Below are 17428 nucleotides of genomic sequence, written 5' to 3'. Positions count from 1 at the left end.
GTCATTCCCAAACACTGACTGTGTGAACGTAGCCCATGTCTTCAGAAGCTATATAATAGGTGTGGGTGAGAAACAGATCAATATATTTTTATTTTACTATAAATCTCCACTTTCACATTCTTCTTTTGTTTTCAGCGATTCGATTCTTCGTGTACATCGCCACTTACTGGGCAGGGAGGACAATTTATAGTAAAAAGGACATATTGATCTGTTTCTCACCCACACCTATCATATCGCTTTAGAAGACATGGATTTAACCACTGGAGTCAGTGAATTACTTATATGTTGCTGTTGTGTGCTTTTTGGAACTTCAACATTTTGCCATCATTTACTTGCATTGAATGGACAAACAGAGCTGAGAGTGGCATGAGGGTGAATAAATGATGAGAGAAATTTCATTTATGGGTGAACTATCCCTTTAAGCAAATGGATTTTGAGTCCAATTGCATTTTTTTGTCTAGTAGTGGTTATACACAATATAATACGTTTTAACATGAATAAGAAAATTGTAGGCTATATAATTTTTCCATTTGCCTATGAAATTATGTAGTTACATAATTAGTTATTTTAGGATATTTTAGAGATAGGTGAAGCAGACACCTGAACTTCTGAACCTAACTTGTATCAGTGCTGCACAACATCATCCAAACAGTCGTCAAAAATCCGGCAATCCTTCATGAAGAGATGTCCACATGAAGAAGACATCAGCAGATAATCTGAATAGCAAAGTATAGACGGACCTGTCACTGACCATCAGTTACTTAGCCGTTCAACTCACACCATTGACTATAGTTTAGTCATATACAAATAATACATGGAATCCTCACTTGGTCATTCCAGTCCGACGCTTTTGGCTTTTGAATGCATAACGTAGTGAGGGAAGCTCTGGCGCTCTTCTCAAGGCAGGGTGGGGCAGAGGAGAGTGGATACAGCGTCAATGTGCACCAATCACATCCTCAGGCAGGCGTGAAAACCTTTACGCTGATTGGTTGACGAGCACTGATTCTTTTAATTCGTGCTTTCGCTCTCACTCACCGGGCGCCTTGCTTTGGTTTTCCACAGAAGGCGTCGGCCGATGAAGAGGCGTTAGGGATTTCTCTGCATGAGTGGAATAGACTTGGGAATAGGCGTTTGGCTCGCGGTGCCCTTGGAAGTAACAACGGTGGGGTGGGGGGGAGAGGAAACGCAAGTCATTTCTTGGAGCGAGCACGTGCGTTTTTTCTAACTTGGGTTGAGAATATTTAGATTTTAGGATGCCGGTTTTCCATACCAAGACGATAGAGAGTATCCTGGAGCCAGTGGCTCAGCAGATATCCCACTTGGTTATCATGCACGAGGAGGGCGAAGTTGATGGGAAAGCGATACCAGATCTCACGAGCCCTGTGGCGGCAGTGCAAGCAGCTGTCAGCAACCTTGTGCGGGTGAGAGTCCAGTCCCATGCGTCCTGTCATCCGAACAGCATCTGTTGTTTTGTTGTTTTATTCTGTGCATCTATTGTGTTTTTTGTCTTTATTAAGGCACATTTTATTTTGTTAAAGGAAACTTTCTCTTACCATAGTTAACACAGCTATACTATAAAAGAATAAATTTTTTGTGATTTTTGAAAAAGTTAAAAAAGTTTTTTTAGGATATTTGAGTCATTTTTTTTTTTTTTAATTTTTTTTTTTTTAATTTTGCATAATGAGAGCGGTGGTAAATAGGGTATTTTGGCGAGCACTTATGGTTTATCATGGTACTGTAATTTTCGGGGTCGTGGTCAAAAAGGTAGGCTATAGCCAATGTAGAAGTTTAGTGGTTTTTTAAAAAAAAAAAAGTATTTATTTATTTATTTATTTTTTTTTAGGAATTGAAAATGCCAACAAAGTAAATTGACCATAATTGTTTGTTTTTAGAATTACACCCAACTAACAGTTTCGTTGTTAAAAATTAAACCTAAAAAGAACATATTTAGAACGTTATGAGCACCACCATTCACTAATGTCGAGGGGAGCGTTCAGTGTTTGCTCTGCTGGGCACCTGTATCACTTTCTCAGGTTCTGGCTGAATGACATAGTCTACTCGATGTTGACCATATGCTCATGAAGGAATAGTGAGGTGACAGAGGTTATTTCAGAGCAAGTGGTACCTCGGTGACTCTGCCAGGGAAGTGTCGGGCAGTGTAAGATGTGGAGGATCGGCCACTGTTTGGAAAGGGAGACGACAACAGAGGAATTCTGCTTTTTATTCTTATAAAGTGAATTCTCTGGTAAAGTGCACTTGCACTTAGCCTGCTGCTAAAATGTATATCACACACATGGCAAAATAATGTGTATTCATCTAAAAAAAAGGTGTGTTGTAAACAGCTGTATGCAACAGCTGACAATGAGCGAAGTTGAATGATTGTAAGTTGACGACACCTGTAAGAGTAGCAGGACATTGTAGTTAAAAACATGCTATAAACTTAACTATATTTGCCAGTATCTGAAGTTTAAACGGTAGCTAAATGTTTTGTCGTGATGGAGACAGCGTATTGAAAATGTGAACTGGTAGGAAGCATTGATTGTCCACATGACACTCACAGTGTGAGTGTGGAGTTGGGTACAGTACGGTCTTTGTAGGTGGGCTGTGTTCTCCGTACAAGGAGCTCATCTGTTTAGAAAAGCACTTTTAAGTTTCCTTGTTGTTTCCAGGAAACATCAAAAACAGAATCATCAATCCCAGAAACTTCAAGGCTATTGTACCATTATTTTCCAGTGTACCCACAGCAACCAGACAGAATCTTGCTGGCATGTTCTCTTTCTTCTCTGCTCACAGTAAGGCAATCTCGACATACAATTTAAAGAGAGGCGACAACAACAATCTGTTAAAGCATAATTTAACCAAAGAACCAGAAAATGTAGTGTTATTGCATGCTTTCATTTGTATTAAAAGCTTTTGTAACTGGTAGTGTAATGCCTCCATGTTAAAATTTCATTCCTCATATTGAGAGACAATTATGTTTTTTTTTTTTTTTTTCAGTATTGGTCTTGGCACATTTCATATATATTTTTTGTTAATTTAATTTATGGGGTTTTCCAGTGTAATCCTGGAATAGTGCAAAATAAATATTACTTGTACATTACTGTTTATCCTCATTTTACATTTATATTTAATTTACATGTAGAATTCACTCATTCACACATCAGCCAAGCCTTGAAATCAAGGCTGAGTCAAGAGGCTTTATATCTCTTCTCTCTACAAAAACTGGGATGTATCTTAAAGACTGTTAGACTGTCAACATTTTCTTGGGCACTCTGGGATTGTGGAAAGAGATTATTGTTATTAGATAGTGGCCCTATTGTTAATGACGTACAGCCCCTAAAAGGGGCAAGCATATAAAGGTAACTCTGAAAATGAATTTATTGCAATTTTTCAACAAAGGAGGGCCCACATAATGTTTCCATGTTTTTTCTAAAATAGTGCTTTTATTTTCTAATTTATAGTGTGCAGAATTCATGAAAATAACATTGAAAATATAGGAGCGTTTGCCTCAAGGTCAGCTGACCTCTCATAAAATGCTGTCTTTTTACTTTTAGATAAAGTTTGTGAGTTGAGTTAATTGTGAGCACTTGCAGGAACCCCTTTTCAATATTTTTTACAAAAATTTGACCAACTAACTCATTGCTCCTCTCCCCAGACACTTAAATGTTTGTATCCCCCAGGATACGAAAACCTTTTAAGGGTTAAGATAAAGCAAATAATTATAAGTTTCATTAGTTTAAGCTTTGCAGAATATTAGATGTGGAGTAGATAGATACAACTTATGAAGATACAAAATCAGTCATACTTTGTTTTGGTCTATAACTTGGGCTGATTTGTCCCTTGAACCATTTTCAGTGTCTTTATGTATATCTTCATCTGGACATGTCCCTCTAAATGTCTATTGTGGTTATGACCCTTGTGGAAGGAACAGAATGATGCCTGTGAGGAACAGCAAACTAGAACCATAGATCTATGCTGAGGATTTCTCAGTTCATTTTCTCTCTTCTGTGAATGCTGTTTATGGAACTTATTGAGAAGAGAAACCTCCTGACAGCAGGGGTCTGGCACTGAGCAGAGTCTTCATGTCTGACTGTCTGTCTGTTTTTTCTGCCAAGTCTGTGTGCAACTGGTCAGAATCGAGTGTCGCATAGATTGGCTCACTTCCACTGTATCCCTTGCCATATCCTCCCAGTACATTTGTAAATACATTTGTGTTTATGTCATCCATGGCCAAGCTCTCAGATTGACTTTCAGTCAGTAGTGCAAAACTATATCTGAACTGCTGCTGTTGCTAGCATCTATTACATGAAAATGTTATGCATCACTTTAAACCACAAGAATGTAGTGATTGCTGCAATCCAGTCTCATAGAATGAACATCACTAAAACTGTATTTTTACAAACTGACTTTTACGTGCCGAGTTCTAAGTATCGTCACAGTTTCCTGGTGAAATTAACAATAGAGGAGCTACAACAACTGTGCGTTTCATTTACTTTCACACCTATCATGACTACAAAGGCAGATTATGACTTTATAAACACTTATTTTTCACACTGTTTCTCACATTCTGCTATGTTATTATATCAAAACACTTTTACTTCAACACATAATTTGAAAAACAATACATTTTAATACTTTTATTACAGACTCACCTACATTTACACACTTATGTGAATGTGATTAGCTTCCGCAGTCGCTCTCCTGATTGTTGGATTTTGGAATCTGAAGTACCGGGTACGAGATGTCAAGCACGCAAGCTGACATGAGAGTTGCAAGCTGGCAGCTGAGAGTGTCATAGAAGCGACACGAGATGATGCGGTTGCTTCAGAAAATGTGCTTTTCATTTTTCATCTTGTTTTTGGACACGGTTAGGTTTAGCCATTGTTTTAGTTTAAGGATGTCTGTTTTGTTTACCTCTCATTTGATTTAACACACTATTGGTTAGGTTCAGGGTAAAATTTAAGGTTAGACAGGTATGTTTTACTCATTAAAACTTCCATCTAATATCCACCTTAAAAACCTTTTCTGATTACAACACCATTGCACTCGCTTTTGGCGCCCCCGGCTGGACATTTCACTGTGAAACTGCAGCAAAATGTGTAAAAAGGCACGTAATTTCGTTTTGCAAAATGTTGCCATGGTCACGTAATGTTCATGAGACCAGGCTGGATTAAAGTGACCTAGTTGCCCTTAAATTCGAAGCCAGACTCCAGTACATCAGGGTAATGTTTTCATCCGTAGTCACTACTTGCAAAGAAAACTCCCTCAGAAATAAAACCATTGTGTATGAAGAGGTGATGCCCTTTAAAAGGTATTAAACTGAAGTTAATCCCAGTCATTCACATAGAACTTCGACTAAATCATTGTAAGACCCACACTGATGACATAAGCAAAAATTTGTTTGCAGTTCAGATACCCTAGCTCCAATAATCTCTCAAGCACTTTAAACAGGCATATTCCTTTTAAAGCAAGTCTCCACTGTAAAGTCATTACAAAATAAATCCAGCCCTGACTACAGCAAATACATTCTGGAGGGTTCCCTGTCCTGAATTAATGTTTCAGATTGTTTTCCACGAATTACAGTTAGATGGTACTCTAAACAGAGATGTGACAGATGTCTGTGATTTTACCTGTAAAACACAATGAATCAAAAATTTGGGTTTTGTGGCTTATATTCCATATTTATTAGCTTCTAAGCAATGGACCAATATATTGGTCCATTTGATGACTCATCCTGCAATATACAGATTTTTGTCTAATCAAATTCTCTCTAGAATGAGAATGTCCCACCCCCAAATACTTACCACCTGTAAACGACTAGCAAGAAGCAAATATTGGTTTATTACTATAATTTAACTAAAGCCTTTTTGCTATTTTCTTAAAAAAAGGATGAGGCCTTTTATAGGTTCTGCCAAATTTTCCTGTTTCAATAGGGAATACATCAACACAGGAAGGAAAACTGTGCTCATCAAGCCATTTCATGGTATCTTGAATAGTGTGGCAGACAGTGAACATCAAGCATAATGCTTTTCATTTTGAATATCTTTGGAAATATTATTTGTGCTTTTCACACTCATTTTTCTCACAAAATATGTTTGACCACTTTCAAATAATTCATAGTAACACCACAGAATGGACTGCAAAATGTTTTGCTAAAGTGTCAACCGTTCTCTACAACTTTTAAACAGACATTTGAATGACATCACTTCTAAACAAACTCAACAGGAGTACCAGGCAGTTGGTCTGTGGAAGTGAGGTCCTACAACATTCCAATTGCACATGAAATGTGTTGTAAGTTAGTAAGCTGGACTCTTCAGGCCTGTTTGCTGAAATTGTCTGAATTGTACTTAATGATATCTGACCAACCCGATCTCATGAAAATTCGTACATAATTTACGAGTTGACTGTTTCGTATGGTCTCGCACGATGTTGTTCGCATAAACTTGTACGACTTCATCGCATGCAAATTCCCAGATGTGTAATGCAGAAGTAAGCGCGAGTTCCGCGCACAAGGAGTTAAGGACATGCTTATTAATATTATGCCCTTACCCAAACCCCTTATCTAAACTTAACCCATCAGTAGAGTGTGTAAACATGATAGGAACCTGTTGTGTGTGACAGAAGCAAGTAATTTTCATGTATTAGATGGAAACGATGTCCAGTGATGCCACTGGCTGTAGTGAAAGTCATAAGAATTCAAATGAATGCAGTTGCACGATATCATACGAATTAGCCAAATTTAGAAAAGTCATACGAATCCTGACGATTTCGCCTTGAGAGTGTGTTGTATCTGACAGTGGCCCCAATTGACTCATGCGGGAGCAGGTGCTGACCTGGACTGCTCTCTCAGAATCCATTATCACAGCACTAATGCACACAACCTTAGATCAAACAGCCTTTTAGCAGGGCTACAACTGCTATAAGCACTCTGCATTAATTATGCATCAAAAATACACAATCGATGTATCACTGCCTCTTTATCTTGTCTTTCTGTTACTCATATTCTTTGTTCATCTACAACAAAATGCCATAAGTGTGTTTTTCAAGAGAAAGTTCACCCAAAAATGGATTGAAAAATCGTGTCATCATTTACACATCCAGATGTTGTTCCAAACCCATATGACTTTCTTTCCTCTGGCAGATTGACAGCCTCATTTCACATTATATGGAAAAAGAGATGCAATGAAAGTGTACAGTGACTAAGGGCATTTTCATACCTGGCACGTTTGGAGCATTTGTTTCTGAACCTGGTGCATTTGCTCCCTTGCTTCGGTATGTTTAGGCATAGGTGAACATGGCAATTGCACTCTGATCTGCTCCAAAACAATCAGTGGTCTCGGACCAATTGCAAACGAACCCTGGAGCAGTTAGCTTGTGTTGAGAATGCAATTCGACCCAACTGACCAACGAACCAAACAACATTCCTATAAAAACCATGAACATACCTGATGGATCTTTGGAGAAGACATCTGTAGGTCAGCTCGTCACTGTAATTCATCATCAAACAGACATAGGATATAGACATAGATTATAGTGTATAGCCTAGATATAATTACACATTTAAAAGTTTGTAAGAGTAGTATATAATTCCAGAGGTACGGTAATTTTAGTACAAAATTGCTTCTCTCTTTCGGATAGCGGCAGGACACAGGTGTAGGATGGCATCAGCAACTTTTTGACAAATTTTCACGTGGCTTCACTCTGCTGTTTGTATGTGTGGGTGTGAGAGGGAGAGAACTCCATGAGAACAGGCACTTTTCAGTGCAGAATGCAAAAGCTAAACTAATGACGAATAAAAATAACCATGATGGAAATTTTACAACTCATATCCATCCGACTGACAGATGATGTGTATTTGCAATGTAACCTCTGACTGGAACGCGTATTCTGTACCATGCAACGTCGCTTAGCATAAGCGTGACATAAACATGCTCGAAAAATTACTAACGGTTCACAAATTTTTAGTGGTATATGATTTTAACCTGTATATCAATGGATGAGCTAAATCCCAGAACAGCGAACAAAAATTCTGACCAATGAGTGGACAGTTTACACACATTTGACTTTTACTGACAATGTTTTTGTCCGTTTTGAATTGTTGCCTTGTGAATGCGAGCCAATCCAAGCAGAATATGCAATATTGTTAAAATTTTAGCTCCTGTTTTAGAACAAATCAAACGAGGTACAGGTCTGAAAATGCCCTAAGGCTAACGTTCTACCTTTTGTGTTCCACAGAAAAAAAGTCAGATGGGTTTGGATTGACATTAGGGTGAGTAATTGATGATAGAATATTTGGTTTTAGGTGAACTGTCCCTTTAAACTGCCTTTTCTGAACAGGAACCTTTTGTGTAGTGCCAGTTTCTGCAGAGTTTCCTTTTAAATGAGTTGCGAGTCTTTGAGGAGGTTATAGGATTCAACTGAACATTCTTCTGAGAGGTAGCGTAAACAGCCGAGAGATGAGAGTACTGTGACAGAGTAGAAGCTTGTTATATAAACAGCCACCATGTAGGGAGAATGCAGTCGTACCCACTCTGCTTTCAGCTGAGAGAGGAATCTTACCACAGGTGCCCATCACTTTCTCAGAAATTCCCTTCTGCCCACTCACAACAAATAAATGCTGTGTGTATGTGCCCATCGCTAACCTAACACCCAAATGCACCAGAGGAATGAGAGTCATGTCAACTTTAAAATTTCAGGTTAGTCTTTAATGAGCCAGTGTCATAAACAAACATGCCATCAATTGCTCGAGTCATGTGATTGAACAGGTCACAAGCCACAATGAGGCTTGATGTGAATGAATGTCTCTAAACTAGGCACTATAATGTGACAACATAATTTATATACAAGTGCCATTTGCATTTTTTCATTTGGTAGATGCTTATTATTTTACTTGATTAGGGATGGGAATTGTAAGGAATTTAACGGTTCCAGTTCCTAAAAGGGTTTGTTCACCCAAAAATGAAAATTCTCTTATCATGTACTCACCCTCATGCCATCCTAGATGTGTATGACTTTCTTTCTTCAGCAGAACACAAACAAAGATTTTTGGAAGAATATCTCAGCTCAGTAGGTATATATAATTCAAGTGAATGGTGATCAGACCTTTGTATCTCCAAAAATCACATAAAGGAAACAGAAGTAATCCATAAGTCTCCAGTGGTTAAATCCATATCTTCAGAAGTGATATGATAGGTGTGAGTGAGAAACAGATCCAAATTTAAGTCCTTTTTTTTACTCTAAATCTCCACTTTCACTTTCACATTTACATCCGAAAGTTACATGTTGAGCCTGTTTAGTTTCACTGAATATGAAAGTTAAAGTGGAGATTTAGAGTGAAAAAAGGACTTAAATATTGTTCTGCTTCTCACCCACACCTATCGTATCGCTTCTGAAGATAAGGATTTAACGACTGGAGTCATATGGATTACTTTTATGTTTCCTTTATGAGATTTTTGGAGCTACAAAGGTCTGATCACCATTCAGTTGCATTGTATGGACCAACAGAGCTGAGATATTTTTCTAAAGATCTTCATTTGTGTTTTGCAGAAGAAAGAAAGTCATACACATCTGGAATGGCATGAGGGTGAGTAAATGATGAGAGAATTTTATTTTTTGGTTGAACTATCCCTTTAACAGTTCCATTAAATCTTCTTTTTGTACTTTAAAATAAATATTTGGAAATAAATGCAATTCTTATTGGATTTACTGCCATCAACACCTCTATCAAATTATGATATTAATTTCATATTTTTCATATTATATACTGAACAGATTCAGCAAATGTTGTGTTTACACAGACTTTTATATTTAAGATATTTTATTGATTAATTTTAACAAAATACTACTAATTACAACAAAATACATAATATATCTTTAACTACAAATTATAATATGAGCAACAGTTCTGTAATTAATCTGATTTAAGTCTCCCGAGCTTACACATACAGTAACAATTCTGGTTCATTCTGAGTCGCATTCAGAAGTGATCATCTCTATGCCCTATTCCCTTTGAAGACTTTGTCATCCACTGTGAGAGCTTTAGAGGGCTAAAAGGTGTGGGGCCCAAAAATAAGGGTCATTCGGAATTCACTTTTTAGCTCAGTTTTATTGGAAATTAAGTATGAAGCAATATTGCAGCATGACTATCATGACTGTTCTCCCTTCAAAGTGCCCTTTGGAGTGTGATTTATCCCGTTTGGAACGCCAGGTAAGTTTTTGGTTCATTATAAAGAACCAACTAAGGGTCACTCGTTCTGGAGGAAGAGCTGTATGTTTTGTGGTGTAGATTCAAAAGAACCGGCTCAGAGTCATTCATTGAGGAATCGGACTACTGTGGGCTCGCTGTATGTTTCGCCAATGTTGAAGTGCCACTGAATGGTTGCGAATAAGATCCATAGTCTTGAGTCAATTTTATTTCAGTCTTTGAAATTACTTTCAGTCTTTAACACATCTCATCCCAAAGTGGCACTGGTTTATGCTTATTTACTGTGTGCTTGTAATTTCGAGTGTGCATCAGACTTAGAGCCTGATCGATATGGGATTTTTGAGACCTATATCAATTTTAGAGGGGGAAAATCAACCGATTACAGATATGGTGGCCGATATAGTTAATTTTTTAGCTGGAATGAAAACAGACCTTTTCTATGTGGATTCTGCACCGATATGACTATACAGAGGTACTCAGAAGATTGTTTTCTTAAATATTTTTATCAAAGGATATTTGACATTATTATTATACATTGTCAACAAATTCTAGAAATGAACACTGAGAAAATAAAGAATAAATAAAAATACAATACATAGCTTAAAAAAATATCAGTACTGTATGTTCAGTACCAGTCAGTTGCTGACCATTTAAATAAAGAATAAATATAAATACAATAAATAGCTAAATAAAAATCAGTACTGTGTTTAGTATCAGTCAAATGCTGACCTTTAAAATAAAGAATAAATAAAAATACAATAAATAGCTAAAGAAACATCAGTACTGTATGTTTAGTATCAGTCAGTTGCTGACCATTTAAATAAAGAATAAATAAAAATACAATAATTAGTTAAATAAACATCAGTACTGTTTAGTATCAGTCAAATGCTGACCATTAAAATAAAGAATAAATTCTAATAAAATAAATAGCAAAATAAAAATCAGTACTGTATGTTTAGTATCAGTCAAATGCTGACCATTAAAATAAAGAATAAATAAAAATATAATAAATAGCTAAATAAAAATCAGTACTGTATGTTCAGTACCAGTCAGTTGCTGACCATTAAAATAAAGAATAAATACAAATATAATAAATAGCTAAATAAAAATCAGTACTGTATGTTCAGTACCAGTCAGTTGCTGACCATTAAAATAAAGAATAAATACAAATAAAATAAATTGCTAAATAAATATCAGTATTGTTTAGTAAGTTAATTGCTAACCATTTAAATAAAGAATAAATAAAAATAAAATAAATAGCTAAATAAACATCAGTACTGCTTAGTATTAATCAAATGCTGACTATACTGCCAGTCAATTAGGGGCAGGTTGTAAAACAAGAAGCATTTACACCTGCCGAGTCAAACGGTGTTACATTGTATTCTGCTATACAAGTTCAGGGGAACTTTCAATGGTGGAAAACCAGACTTTTAAATGTTACATTTTATAAGTGCAATGACTGGAATTGTTCGGTTGAAGGGGGTACCAAACTGTGAATCCTAAGCAAAACAGTTTGGTGAATACATGTTTACACATAAGCTTCCACTCAGCTGACAAGCAATGAAAGTAGCTACATTGTTAGCTAGTTAGCTATAAGCTCATTGTCACGGAGAGTAAAAGATGGACGTTGTTTATTTGCTTTCCAGCATTGCGTCTCACCAACTAGGCAACAACATAGCATGAAATCAACACTCAACAGACACAATCCACCAGTGCACTGTTGTCTGCTGAGCTGCAAAAAGATGCTCTGATGTTTACCTTTCAATCTGCTATGTTACTGACTGCACTGACAAACTATAGCTGGCTAACATAGCAAACAGATGTGATAAACATGAGTGACATGGTTGTCAGGGACAGGGTTAATGTTATATTAGTTATACTGAAAAGGGAAAATGATGGGGTCATTGTTTATTAACTTTCCAGTGTGTATTTCACAAACTAGTTAGCAACTTACCAATATATCAGTTGGGCACTAATCAGACTGACAGCTATTGTCAAGAGATTATATAATTGTTTTCACCATAATAAGGGGAGCCACTCTTCAGCACATATGCAGTACTGTACTGTATATTGTTTTGGAATGTATTGCTATTATGTATGGCTATCCATACAAGAATTTGTTTTGATGTCGGAAGTTAATTAAAAATTGGAATTTTCAATTAGTAGACTAATGATAAGACTGCACATGCCCATAACTTAACAAATATATATGAACTGTTCCAAAATGGGTTTCTCATTTTTTTATTTATTTAATTTTTTTTTTTTTTTTTTTTTTTGTAAAGCAGTGAACAGTAGCCTACAATATGTTTATCATGTTTCTGATTGATTTTTATTTTTCAGAAAAGTCACTTGTTTCTGTGAAAGTTATAAACATTAAATCAGAAGTGGTCAGAAAGCACCGTGGCACTATTGCTTTATTATGAATGAATTTTCCTTTTCTGAAGGTTACATTTGAGTGTTGGTGCAGGAACCAATTGCAAGAATGATTCAGTACTGTGCTGTTATAAATCCATACTTCTTTCATGTTCAATTGTTTTTAATACTCGCTGGTACTTAGCTAAGGTATCAGTGGATCCTAATTTACCACGATTGCTTCTTGCCCCTCAGACAGCCTTATAGACCCCGGACACTGGGCTAAGAATAACCATGTGGAATGTGGTTGCAGGTTCAGTATTTTAGGAGAAGTGTGAGGTGGAGGCCCCTCTGAGAAGAGTGACTCTCCTTGTAGTGCATTTGAATATAACAGCTCCATTTGGATATATCAGCTGCCAAAGGAAGTTAATAAGCTTTGGATATGGTAAAAATAAAGAAGAAAGTACAAAACAGAATATGCCTGACCAAATGGCATTATTACTGCATGGGTGCTAGCCAGGGATGGTTGTTTTTGTTTGGAAAGGTAGGCTACATGATGATTATCTGGAATTGCAATGAAATGACCTCACTGGGGCTTTTTTTTTTAATCTTTTGAATACATCTGCCAAACAAGCCATGCAGCATTCTTCCCTCAGTCAGCTGAAAGCACACAGCACTGGGCTGATGTTTGTGATTGGCTGTTGTCCACCTCCACTCACTTACTCACTGACAGAGCTACGTGTGTGATGCATGTGTGTGCATATGTGCATGGTCCTCTTCAACATCCCCCACTGGGTTATGGTTAAAATGTCTCTGATCTCTGGTCCCACTTTAGCCCAGCATTTAACCCAGTTAGCCTGATTTAGGAGTCGCCTTCATCCATTTGAGGCCAATGAAAGAGTGTGGTCAAAACTGCACTGCAAAAGTGCATCATCCAAATATAACTGCATGCTATGCACATGCCAATGCAATCAATGGTTCTTAGCAAGTCATCAGCTGTGAATCAATGCTCTCTATTATGTAGTACTTATGTCTGTTCGACCTGTTTATCTAATGATGGCTGTGTCTCGTTTGGAAGGCTGCATGTTAGGTAGGATGCGTCCTTTGAAGGCTGCAGTATACCGAGTGTCCTCCTTTAAACAAGTCTCGTTTAAACGAGACGGCCTTCCTAGGACAAACGGAAAAGGAACGTATCATGGTTGCTATGACAGCATGCCAACAAGCGCTTTGAGTGAGAAGGGAACAAAGACCCTCTGGAAGGGAATGTATGAGGTACATTTTAGGTACATAATGATGCAAAGAGAAAAGAAAATAGATTTTACAGTTGTACTTTTAGTCTAATACTTTATTTTAATTATATATTAATATAATTATACATATTATATACTCTGCACTCATCTATTGAGGTACTTCAACTTGGGAATTAACATTCCTTGCATTTGAACATCATATTTACGGGCAAATTGGCATCATTTTTTTTAGACATTTCTGTTGAAGCAAAGAATTGTGGGTTGTGAGTGCCCATGATGGATAGCATAACTGAGTAAAAAAAAAGTTGAATTGAAGAATTAACATGAATTTCAGAATTTCTCTGTATTTTTTATGTCCTCTTTTGCTTCCAAAATACATTGTTTGTGCTTCAGTGGAAGCAATGAAATCTGGCCTTTTAAACAAGGGAATTAACTTGGCCATTTCCGCAAATTAGCTTATTTGATTAGTGACCTAGATATAGTGCAGAATTTTGAATATTGCATTTTATGCCATAACTTTTCTCTGGTTTATTCATTTTTTTTAAATCCTAGTTCTTTATCTCCAGGTTTAATTAGATTTTGAATCCCAGATTTTGAATGTGGTCGGAGACTTTTGGACCCCACTATATCCAAGGGTATTGCTTGGTCCAATCTGTACAATATTCTACAGTATATTGCTTATAGATATAAAGCTTTATGGGGGCTTGAAAGTCTTCTTCCAATATGATTGAAAGATTTAGGATAAAGAAATAGATGTGACTTCCCTTCTGTAATTGCATGATTGGAAAAAAGAGCTGGTGGAAAGTGGCCATGTGCTGTGCAGAGATAACAAACTTCTCTCTGTTATGCTGCTATCCCTGCATTAGTGGACTCAAAAGGACACTGTAGGACATTCCTGATGTCCATGGAAAGATAGAGCACAAGGCTACAAAATAGAGAATTATATTAAAATTGTGCATTTTAAAATATGTTTTGAATCGCTGTAACCACTATAGACATCCCCTTCAATAAATGAAGGTAAACCAGTATAGGTTTTTCAGTGGCAGACTCTTAAAGGGGTCATGACATAAGGAATCTAATTTTCCTTGATCTTTTGATATATGAAAGGTAACTGTACTATAAAAAATATACTGTAAATTTCAGAACTCAAAACATTCTTCTCACTGCAAAAAGAGCATTTGTTGAAGCCAAGCTGCCAAAAAAACTTGTTCTCTACATCCTCCACATTGTGATGTCACACTGTAGTAGACATTTGCATCCAGCCTGGTCTCATGAAATTTATGTGAACATGACAATATTTTTGCAATTCAAAATGTATGTGCTGTACATCACATTTGGCTGCAGGTTCTCAGTGAAATGTCCTGCTGGGGGCACCAAAAGCAAGTAAAATGGAGTCGTTTTCAGATGCCGTTTTTGAATTTTAGATTATTTTTTCTTTAAAACATACCACCCTAATCAAAAATGTTTGCCTGAACCTAACTAATAGTGTTTTAAAATGTATATGAGATGTTTAAAAAAGACATCCTTACCAAATCAATGCCTAAACTTAACCATTAGTGTTTTAAAATGCAGAAGTGAAATAAAAAAGCAAATTTTCTGAAGCAACCACATCATTTCATGCTGCTTCTATGAGTCTGTAATGTCACATGTCAGCTTGAGTTCAAGGCTGGACTTGAACCGTGGTCTTCTGATCCTAAAGGCCTTTTCACACCAAACGCAACATGATAATGAGAGGAGAAAGGCCTTTCCCATAGAAAGCCGTTAGCACATTCACTCCTTTACAATAGGTGGCGCTAATCGACAAGCAATTTTACCCCGATACGGTAGGTGGCTCAGCGCACCTTTGAGCCGGTCTGCCCTCTGCCTATGATGGATGAGAAGAAGAGGTACTTGACAAGCAGATCGAAAAAAGAAAACTGATTTCCCTATAAGCTGCAGCAGTGATGAAGATGTTGCTGATTTGCTCAACAAGAAAGAAAACATTTGAGTCACTTCACAAACGATTTCAGTTCACCTGCTGGACGAGCTGACTGGCAGTATTATCATGTGTAATCCATGTATCTTCTGTTCATTCCATACCCGTTTTGAAATAAAAGAACGGAAAACAAAAAAACAACGTATCTTTTTATTTAGCAATTATTTGATTGCTAAATATAAAACTAACAGGTTTTTTTTTTTCCACTTTTTAAAAATGCATTATGCATTCGAAAAATTAAGTTTGAGAATGTTTACTGCAGTCCAAATTCAAAATATTGGAGAGTTGTCTGCCCCGCCCCAGACTCTAAGCTCATGCGGGTTGCCAGAATGTTGACACGCAAATTAGCCAACTCAGCATCCGTTTTAAAGGATTTCTGGGCTTTAAGCTGTCTCCATCTTCCAAAGGCATCTCCCATATTTATCCTTGTTTTACTACGCCTCTGGTCATGGTGGTTTTTAGACAGATGGCGAGGTTTTTTAGGTCGGGTGGAATCTGTTATCTCTGATCCAGTTCGTTTGCTGGCTTCCATGGCTGCAGCACGCAGTGTTGTTTGCCTGCAAACTTTTTAAAATCTGGCAACCCGACGGTGTCGAAATACTATTGGTGAGTGGGCAGTGGGCGGGATCACACAGGCCAAAACATAAACAGAAATTCCGGCCCGGAATGGAAACTTCAAAGTAGAATATACTGGCTGTAGCATTGTTATCAGAGAAGCCAGTATTTCAACTTAGCCTGTTTCCTAATTCTCTAATGACATATTATGGTCATTTTATGATTTAGTACAGTAAAAATATTACATATAGCACCTTTAATACTGGTTTTGTAAATTAGGTTAGCCAATTATCTGTAACTCATCAGTATGCTGTTATTTCCCGAATTGTCCATGGAAGATTGGATAAAGGCTAACTAGGACTGACCATTTCAACCTACTTTATATTCTGCTGTTCCTGTGAGGATCATAGATGCTGGATCTAAGTTTTATATGGCAATTTAAAGGTAATAATTACCAGAGTTTCTCCCTGAATTTAATCCTGTGCAAACTGGTCATGCCAGTAATTTTTACGGACTGTACGTTCACGTGCCAATAAAGATTATAGTGTAGACTATTTTACCTTCTACAAAACGACAGGTAAAAATAACCCCTGGTTATAATCCTGTGCAAACTGACATGCTGGAAAAAAGCCAGTGAATCTGCATCATCCAAACTTTGAAGCCTTTAACTTCATTGTTTCTCAAGTTATTCAATTCTGAAGTGGATGTTGGCTAAGAGAAGACATCAGAAATGCACTTCATTTCAGATGAACTGCAGATAATGCTGGCTGTTGTGTTTGGACTGATGCATGTGTTTCTCAAACATTTTATGATGTCAAGTATTTATTTAGCCATGATAAATATATATACACATACTATATGGCCAAAAGTTTGTGGACACCCCCTTCTAATTAACGAATTTGGTTACTCCATTAAATCCAGTAAAGAAAAATCTGAATGTTTCTTTATGTTATGGCTTGTGCTTTGTGTGCTTCCAAATTTGTGGCAACTGTTTGGGGATAGCCCTTTTCTGTTCCAGCATGACAATGCCCCTGTGAACAAAGTGAGGTCCATAAAGAAATGTTTTACTGTGTCTGGCGTGGAAGAAATTGA

The 17428-nt window shown here is 37.0% G+C and overlaps 1 protein-coding gene across 2 annotated transcripts in view; it reads left to right on the top strand.

The window, feature by feature from the left end:
- The first annotated feature begins 1161 nt into the window (after positions 1–1161).
- LOC127413577 (vinculin-like) overlaps positions 1162–17428 on the top strand; it is an 82776-nt gene continuing 66509 nt past the window's right edge. For both annotated transcript variants that reach the window (XM_051650829.1, XM_051650828.1), the window contains exon 1: positions 1162–1421. In XM_051650829.1, the coding sequence (XP_051506789.1) occupies positions 1254–1421 (168 nt within the window). In that variant the 5' untranslated portion in view covers positions 1162–1253. The remainder of the gene's footprint in view (positions 1422–17428) is intronic.

The sequence above is a fragment of the Myxocyprinus asiaticus genome, chromosome 23 (genome assembly GCF_019703515.2).
Source record: "Myxocyprinus asiaticus isolate MX2 ecotype Aquarium Trade chromosome 23, UBuf_Myxa_2, whole genome shotgun sequence".
In the NCBI taxonomy this organism is placed as follows: Eukaryota; Metazoa; Chordata; class Actinopteri; order Cypriniformes; family Catostomidae; genus Myxocyprinus; species Myxocyprinus asiaticus.
Note: the sequence above shows the minus strand (reverse complement) of the source record. Positions and strands in the feature narration are given on the sequence as shown.